The sequence below is a fragment of the Panulirus ornatus genome, chromosome 28 (genome assembly GCF_036320965.1).
Source record: "Panulirus ornatus isolate Po-2019 chromosome 28, ASM3632096v1, whole genome shotgun sequence".
NCBI lineage: Eukaryota > Metazoa > Arthropoda > Malacostraca > Decapoda > Palinuridae > Panulirus > Panulirus ornatus.
In genome coordinates, this window is record NC_092251.1 from 19,342,198 (window position 1) to 19,351,690 (window position 9,493).

A 9,493-nucleotide genomic window follows, 5' to 3' on the forward strand; every position below is an offset into this window, starting at 1 on the left:
TTTACCTGCCTAATAACCCCATCCATAAACAATTAAACAACCACGGAGACATCACGCACCCCTGCCCAAACCAACATTCACTGGGAACCAATCACTTTCCTCTCTTCCTACTTGTACACATGCCTTACATCCTCGATAAAAAGTTTGCTTCTAGCAACTTGCCTCACACACCATATATTCTTAATACCTTCCACAGAGCATCTCTATCAACTCTATCATATGCCTTCTCCAGATCCATAAATGCTACATACGAATCCATTTGTTTTTCTAAGTATTTCTCACATACATCTTCAAAGAAAACACCTGATCCACACATCCTCTACCACTCCTGAAACCACACTGCTCTTCCCCAATCTGATGCTCTGTACATGCCTTCACCCTCTCAATAATTACCTTCCCATATAATATCCCAGCAATACTCAACAAACTTATACCTTTGTAATGTGAACACTCACCTTTATCCCCTTTGCCTTTGTGCAATGGCACTGTGCATGCGTTCCGCCAATCCTCAGGAACTTCGCCATGAGCCATACATACATTGAATATCCTCACCAACCAGTCAACAACACAGTAACCCCCTTTTATAATAAATTCCACTGCAATACCATCCAAACCCGTTGCCTTGCTGGCTTTCATCTTCCGCAAAGCTTTTACTACCGCTGTATCATCAGCGAACAACACCTGACTCACTTTCCAAGCCCTCTCATCTGCAACAGACTGCATACTTGCCCCTCTCTCAAAAACTCTTGCATTTACCTGCCTAATAAGTCCATCCATAAACAAATTAACCACGGAGACATCACGCACCTCTGCCGCAAACCAACATTCACTGGGAACCAATCACTCTCCTCTCTTCCTACTCGTACATATGCCTTACATCCTCGATAAAAACTTTGCTTCTAGCAACTTGCCTCACACACAATATATTCTTAATACCTTCCACAAAGCACCTCTATCAACTCTATCATATGCCTTCTCCAGATCAGTAAATGCTACATACAAATCCATTTGTTTTTCTAAGTATTTCTCACATACATCTTCAAAGCAAACACCTGATCCACACATCCTCTACCACTTCTGAAACCACACTGCTCTTCCCCAATCTGATGCTCTGTACATGCCTTCACCCTCTCAATAATTACCTTCCCATATAATATCCCAGCAATACTCAACAAACTTATACCTTTGTAATGTGAACACTCACCTTTATTCCCTTTGCCTTTGTGCAATGGCACTATGCATGCGTTCCGCCAATCCTCAGGCACCTCACCATGAGTCATACATACATTAAATAACCTTACCAACCAGTCAACAACACAGTCACCCCCTTTTATAATAAATTCCACTGCAATACCATCCAAACCCGTTGCCTTGCTGGCTTTCATCCTCCGCAAAGCTTTTACTACCTCTTCTCTGTTTACCAAATCATTCTCCCTAACCCTCTCACTTCGCACACCACCTTGACCAAAACACCCTATATCTGCCACTATCATCTAATACATTCAACAAACCTTCAAAATACTCACTCCATCTCCTTCTCACATCACCGCTACTTGTTATTACCTCCTCATTACCCCCTTCACCGATGTTCTCATTTGTTCTCTTGTCTTACGCACTTTATACCTCCTTCCAAAACATCTTTTTATTCTCCCTAAAATTTAATGATACTCTCTCACCCCAACTCTCATTTGCCTTCTTTTTCACCTCTTGCACCCTTCTCTTGATCTCCTGCCTCTTTCTTTTATACATCTCCCAGTCATTTGCACTATTTCCCTGCAAAAATCGTCCAAACGCCTTTCTCTTCTCTCTCTCACTAATAATCTTACTTCTTCATCCCACCACTCACCACCCTTTCTAATCTGCCCACCTCCCACGCTTCTCATGCCACAAGCATCTTTTGCGCAAGCCATCACTACTTCCCTAAGTACATCCCATTCCAACCACCACTCCCCTTACGTCCATTGTTCTCATCTTTTTCCATTCTGCACTCAGTCTCTCCTGGTACTTCCTCACACAAGTCTCCTTCCCAAGCTCACTTACTCTCACCACTCACTTCACCCACAATATTCTCTCTTCTTTCCTGAAAATCTCTACAAATCTTCACCTTCGCCTCCACAAGATAATGATCAGACATCCCTCCAGTTGCACCTCTCAGCACATTCACATTCAAAAGTCTCTCTTTCACGCGCCTATCAATTACACGTAATCCAATAACGCTCTCTGGCTATCTCTCGTACTTACATACGTATACTTATGTATATTTCTCTTTTCAGACCAGGTATTCCCAGTCACCAGTCCTTTCATAGCACACAAATCTACAAGCTCTTCACCATTTCCATTTACAACACTGAACACCCCATGAACACCAATTATTCCCTCAATTGCCACATTACTCACCTTTGCATTCAAATCACCCAACACTATAACCCGGTCTCGTGCATCAAAACTGCCAACACACTCACTCAGCTGCTCCCAAATCACTTGCCTCTCATGATCTTTCTTCTCATGCCCAGGTGCATAGGCCCCAATAATCACCCATCTCTCTCCATCCACTTTCAGTTTTACCCATATTAATCTAGAGTTTACTTTCTTTCACTCTATCACATACTCCCACCACTGTTTCAGGAGTAGTGCTACTCCTTCCTTTGCTCTTGTCCTCTCACCAACCCCTGACTTTACTCCCAAAACATTTCCAAACCACTCTTCCCCTTTACCCTTGAGCTTCGTTTCACTCAGAGCCAAAACATCCAGGTTCCTTTCCTCAAACATAGTACCTATCTCTCCTTTTTTCACATCTTGGTTAGATCCACACACATTTAGACATCCCCATCCACACACATTTAGAGACAAATTCTGCCTCCGTATTCCCTACGAATCGTAAAATTCGACTAAAACGTGTGGGAGCGTGAGGTTGGAAACCTTCTCCTTGTACTTCTGTTTCTAAAAGATGGAACAGAAGGAGCAAAGTGGGGAGTGCTCATCCTCCTCGAAGGCTCAGGCTGTGGTGCTTGATGTGTTTGAATGTATCCAATATGATAAGAAAGGCGAGATAGATAGTATGTTTGAGAAAAGAAACTTGGATGTTCTGGTTCTGAGTGAAACGAAGCTCAAGGATGAAGGAGATGAATGATTTGCGAATGTCTCGGGAGCAAAGTTGGTCTCGTGAGAGGTCATGGTCTAGGGAAGGAGTAGCACTCCACCCACCTGAAGTAGGAGTTGTGGAATGTGTGATAGAGTGTAAGGAAGCAAATTTTAGATTGATGTGGGTGAAACTTAAAATGGATGGTGAGTGATGGGTGAATCCTAGCCACAAGAAGAAAGATCATGGGAAGCAAGTGTTCTGGGAGCAGCTGAGTGTTCATGTCAGCAATTTTGATACAAGAGACCGGGTACAAGAGACTAATAATACAAGAGACTAATACCCGGTCTCTTGTATCAAAATTGCTGACATGAACACTCAGCTGCTCCCAGAACACTTGCTTCCCATGATCATTGAATGCGAAGGTTAGTGATGTGAGGGTATAACTAGGAAGTATGGGTTATTCAGTAATGTAAATGGAGATGATTTGTGGAGTTGTGTGCCCAAAAAAGCACTAGTGACTAGGAATAACTAGTTGAAAAAAAAGAGGGACATACACAAGTATACGTCCAGGAGGAGAACATGGTCAGCGGGCATTATCAGACTTCATGATAATTGACTGTCGTGTAACGGAATGTTTTTCTTTGGTGTATGTGCTGAGAGTGGTGGCTGCTGGAGGTGTCTGATCACTACCTTGTGTAGGCGAGGGTGATGATTTGCAGAGGTTTTCGGGAAAGAGGACACATTATCAGGGAGAAAAGACTGATGAGAGTGAGTTTGGAAAAGAGATTTGTGTGAGGAAATAGCATGGGGGGATTGAGTGTAGACTGACAAAAGGAAAGGGTAAATGATTCGAGCAATAACAAACTTAATTCCAGTGTGGAAACATGGAAGAAAATCCACTGAAGAAAAATTTCCACTTCGGTTCTTCAGTGGCCATCTTGAAACAGTTAGTAAAACAGATATATTGACTTCCATCAAAAGGTTTAAAAGTTTTTGTCATTTGTTACTATGTTGAAATGTAGTTAATATTCTAGGACTAAATGAATAGACGACTTCAAATAAATCTTTTAATCTCTTAACAAGATCATGCATATAATTGGGTGATTATCTACAATATCACAATGCAGTAGCTACACATAATTAACCACGCTCTCTATCTACAATGTGAATAAAGGGTTCTTCAGGAAAACCTGCCATGTTCTGACAGTGGACTTACTGACTCGATTTTAAGAAAATTACTGAAACGATTTTAATGATGTAATTATCTCTACAGCAACAGAATAAACAGATTCCTAAGTGTTGAAAAATAAGTTATTATCATATTAAATTTCAGTATTATCTTAAACTCGACTCGGGTAAGTTTACCGTAGAACTCAGGCAGGTGGAAGTGTTTGGAAGCGAAGCCAGAACTGTACAGTGACCTGTTGATATAACGAGACAGCCTAGCATTAATCTGCTATATATATAGGCATCGCCGTCTTCAGTATGAGCTAACTGCCTAGAATATAATCATAGACCATAAAGACAAACTAACTGGGAAGAGAAAGTACAACATATCACTGAGGAACATTCATCAAAACAGGACAATGAAAAGTAAAATGAATGACATTCAGTCGCGAGTTTTTCCGGTGTAATGCAAGAACAGTGAGTTACATGGAATGATATACGACAAACCATCTAAATATATCAGCTGTACAATTTGTTTGGCACTGCAGTGAGGAGGAGGAGGAAGAAGAAAAATAATAGAACAATGTGGTATATGTGAACACACACAAAAAAGGGAACTAATGGCAAATTCACAGAGTTTTTCAGCAAAGATAAACGAACTCGTGTGTGATGAAAAGGCTTAACAAAAGACAATCGTAGGCACACTTTTGTAAACCTGACCATCACGGTAAATACTTTCAACACATCTTTATATATTACACTCTTCCGTTAACATGCTTGCAATACGGCACTGCATAAGGCTTGGACAACAGTGAATCTTTGACACACACACATCATCAGCCCTCTGACGAGTCCTGTAAATGGCTGATCGAGAATAGTGAAACATTTCTAAGTAAAATCCTCTTCATCACATGTCCCACTGGGAGAGACACTTCCAGAGGTTGTTACCAGTTGTCTTATTCAGTTTACGTGTCGATTATCGAGTTAAGTCTAATCGGAACCATGTACGAGAACATGGATTGGATAGACAAATACAGACATTCATTCACAGCAGAGGAACATCACCACAGGGGGTTCTGCAAAGGCTCGGCCAGGAAGGCAACATAACAAACTTGAAAACTCCTTAAGAAAGTAATGTTGCGAGGCTCCATTCCTGGCCAGCCATTGTCGTATCAAATACACTGGAAATGGTAAATCCTTCAACAATGCATTAAATAAAATAGGTATATATATATATATTTTACAGGGTTCTTTTGTAGGTATGATAAGAGAGGTACAGAAGCTACTGATAATAAAGCCATTTCAGTGTTATATGTACACAAGATCTTCACACAGGACTTATTACTAGGTACAAAATCTTGCCTCTACACATTATCTTTCTTTTGAGTTTTGTTTTTTTCTCATATTCTAGAGTGACTATTCATGTGGGTGTCGGCAACGGCAGACTTCACGTGTATGAGACCTTCCCTGGATATCTTTCTTGGGGAGGATCCAAAGCTGTTTTTGCTGATGTAGTCATCATCACACACAGCAGAGTCGACGGAGGACTGCCAGTCTAATGAAGGTGTCTTTCCACTTTTGAGAACATTGCATCCTGTAACAGCACGACCATTAGTTATACCAAACTGATTATTCTGCTGGTTTTGATTATTTTCCTCAACACCATAAGAACATTCACTGATACCCGAGTCGCTCCTCTCGCTGACCACGCTGGCGGAAGGTCGAGTCACGGGGGCACAACCCTTCGTCTTTGTGAGGGTTGTTGGGGAGGAGGCAGGGGAAGGGGAGGAGGGAGATGCGGGCGTGTGGGCGTGGTTTTCTGGGAGAGGAGAGAGCCTGGTTGGCGATGAGGGTTGCGAGCTGCGACGGTTGGTCAGGTTAGCCATACGTCCCAGGGCACGAATGGCATTCCCAGTTTTCTATAAGGTGCAAAAGATCAAATCATGCAGTTAGGATCACACGGGAGTTAGGTAACATAACTCGACACCAAAAACCAAAAAAAAAAAAAATATAACGAGATATTAAAACACGAACACAACAAACTATGAAATAGAGTCTCCATGTTATCAAAAGTAAACCTTCCAAAATAAAAATCAAAATGTTAACGTAAACTCTAATCTAATCTATCTACTCGAAATCTAAGAATGCAAGAGTAAACACAACCAGGGTAAATACTTGATCAAACTGAAGCTAACATGTAAACACTAACACGAATACGCACCTGCCATTTCCGTCTTATGATGAACTTCTTCAATTTGTCGGTGGAGAGAACCACTTTATTCATGTCTGCTTCAGTCTGTGCCAACCAAGGATGCTTGAAACACTGTTCCGCTGTCAATCGCTTCCTGAGAGAGACAGTACGAAAGTGTTACAGAAACATGTTCAATACCTCATACACTCAGATGGTAACAGAACGGGAGCCAAAACATGCATTGCTTACTCACACAGCGTCCAAACAGATTTTCACTTTCCAAGTTTTTCATGATAGGAAAAGAGAATTAGCATACTTATACATTCTTAAACATCTAATCTCAAAATGAATTTAGAAAATTACCATCAAGACAACGGTACTTACTCCTTTCGTTTAATGAGCAGAGACATTATGAAATCTTTGGCATCTTCAGTAATGGCACTAAAAGCATCATCATCAAAGTCAAACTCGGCTCGGGTGATGTTCGCGAAGGTTTCAGCATCGTTTTCCCCCATGAAGGGCGACAGACCTGACAACCTGGATGGCAAACACGACACGTAATCACACACCCAGAATGTAGGACATGGTAATGCTACATCAAATCCAGCCATAAGGTCACGAACAGATTGGGGTTCATATTACATATGTTCACATGTCTCGTATACTTTGACATTTCTCCCTCGCCAACTGAGGACGGTGAAGTATATCATGAAATGACTTATGACACTTGCTACCATTCTGTTAGGGTTCCCTCACTCAGCCACGGAAGAGCCGTACTTACAAAACGTAGCAGATCACGCCGACAGACCACATGTCGGATGAAAACCCGATCGGTTCGTAGTTGATGATTTCCGGGGCAATGAACTCGGGCGTTCCGAACAAGACCCTGCATGGGTCGTCCGGATTGAAGCGGCGAGCGAGGCCGAAGTCGATGAGTTTGATCTGGTGCGAGGTTCGACGTACACACAGGATGTTCTCAGGCTGGTGGGCAGAGAGGGAATGTGGCAGGTTTACAGAGATTAATTTATTATAATCCTAATTATCTTTTCATGAGAGAGTGTGTTTCCAAGCCTCACTTGTCAAAGGAATATCAAGAGTTCTATCTACTAGGAATTTCACGGACAGGTTGGCCTTCATGTCTACTTTGCATAAAATGGGCAAAATATTGCACGACTGTCTAGATCACATCAGCTAACGGACTGAAGCAGATTAAATAACACATAGTAAAAGCTATCTATGCCATACGACTGACTTATTATGACTTACTTATGACTTACGGACTTAATTATGACGTACCTTCAGATCAAGATGAACAATGTTGTTTTTGTGTATGTACTGAACACCCTCACAGATCTGCCTGACGAAGAGGATACAGTCCCGTTCTGTCAGGGCAAAGTCGTCGGCCACGACTCGCTCGAACAGTTCCCCTCCAGAGATGCTGCAAGATAGAAAACGAGCGTAGCAAATGGTGTTTGCACTGTGCACCATAACAACGTAACTCATGTATTGGAAGAAGACACGTTTCTCAGTCACAACAAGTGAGTTCTGCATTCATATATGGACCAGAGTGAACGCCACTCAAATATAGCAATATGATTCTCTTTTGTTTTACGTATAAATTTCAAAAGAAAATAGAATCACGAAGTCAGTGAGAAATGAAGGACTTACTATTCCATAACCATTACAATTTCCCTCTGTCGTTCAAACGCTGCCCCAAGTTGAAGGAGTTTGGGATGTCGCAGAGAATTCATGATGTCAATTTCCTCGCGAACCTGTGGAGACAGTGTCAGTCTTAGTACAACACACACTATGTATATATAATGTTTAGGCTGTCTCATACCTCCAAAACAATTTGGGAATAGATCAGAAAAGTCCTAACTGAAGTTACCATTGGCTATGATCAACTATGGGTATCTAGCCATGATCAATGATGTGTATCTGGCTATAAGCAGCTATATGTATCTAGCTATAAGTAACTATGTGTATCTTGCTATGAGCAACTGTGTGCATCTGGCTATGAGCAACTGTGTTTATCTAGCTAAGAGCAACTATGTGTATCTGGCTATGAGCAACTATGTGTATCTGGCTATGAGCAACTATGTGTATCTGGCTATGAGCAACTATGTGTATCTGGCTATGATCAACTATGTGTATCTGGCTATGAGCAACTGTGTGTATCTGGCTATGAGCAACTATGTGTATCTGGCTATGAGCAACTATGTGTATCTGGCTATGAGCAAGTATGTGTATCTGGCTATGAGCAACTATGTATATCTTGCTATGAGCAACTATGTGTACCTGGCTATGAGCAACTATGTATATCTTGCTATGAGCAACTGTGTGTATCTGGCTATGAGCAACTATGTGTATCTGGCTATGAGCAACTGTGTGTATCTGGCTATGAGCAACTGTATGTATTTGGCTATGAACAACTATGTGTATCTGGCTATGAGCAACTATGTATATCTTGCTATGAACAACTATGTTTATCTGGCTATGACCAACTGTGTGTATCTGAATATGAGCAATTATGTGTATCTGGTATGAGCAACTATGTGTATCTGGCTATAATCAACTATGTGTATCTTGCTTTGAGCAACTGCGTGCATCTGGCTATGAGCAACTGTGTGTATCTGTCTATGAGCAGCTGTGTGTATCTGGCTATGAGCAAGTGTATGTATTTGGCTATGAACAACTATGTGTATCTGGCTATGAGCGTCTATGTGTATCTGGTATGAGCAAATATGTGTATCTGGCTATGAACAACTGTGTGTATCTAGCTATGAGCAACTATGTGTGCCCGGCTATGAGCTGCCTCTGAACAACTGTGTGTATCTGGCTATGAGCAACTGTGTGTATCTGGCTATGAGCAACTATGTGTATCTGGCTATAAGCAACTATGTGTACCTGGCTATGAGCAACTGTGCGTATGTGGCTATGAGCAAGTGCATGTATTTGGCTATGAGCAGCTATGTATATCTTGATATGAGCAACTATCTGTATCTGGCTATGAGAAACTGTGTGTATATCTGGCTATGAGCTACTATGTGTAT

At 41.6% G+C, this 9,493-nt stretch overlaps 1 protein-coding gene across 2 annotated transcripts; it reads right to left on the reverse strand.

Annotated features, from left to right (window-relative positions):
* Positions 1-4,135: 4,135 nt before the first annotated feature.
* LOC139757882 (myosin light chain kinase, smooth muscle-like) lies at positions 4,136-8,280 on the reverse strand. Of its 2 annotated transcripts, none has more exons than XM_071678804.1 (6): positions 8,109-8,280; positions 7,737-7,878; positions 7,222-7,421; positions 6,825-6,977; positions 6,471-6,594; positions 4,136-5,843 (listed from the first exon to the last, which is right to left on the reverse strand). In XM_071678804.1, the coding sequence occupies exons 1-6, from the start codon at positions 8,276-8,278 to the stop codon at positions 5,805-5,807; spliced, it is 828 nt and encodes a 275-aa protein (XP_071534905.1). In that variant the 5' UTR covers positions 8,279-8,280; the 3' UTR covers positions 4,136-5,804. The 2 variants fall into 2 exon arrangements, with proteins under 2 accessions (XP_071534905.1, XP_071534904.1); XM_071678803.1 differs by having other exon boundaries at positions 4,136-6,168.
* Between the last annotated feature and the right edge of the window lie 1,213 nt (positions 8,281-9,493).

Excerpts from the sequence above, each read along its gene's own strand:
- LOC139757882 (XM_071678803.1), bottom strand. The coding sequence starts at position 8,278 with ATGAGACAGCCTAAACATTATATATACATAGTGTGTGTTGTACTAAGA. Across the intron at positions 7,879-8,108 it reads ATTGTAATGGTTATGGAATA|CATCTCTGGAGGGGAACTGT; the intron begins GTAAGTCCTTCA and ends TCTATCTTGCAG. Across the intron at positions 6,978-7,221 it reads GGCGTGATCTGCTACGTTTT|GTTGTCAGGTCTGTCGCCCT; the intron begins GTAAGTACGGCT and ends TTTGCCATCCAG.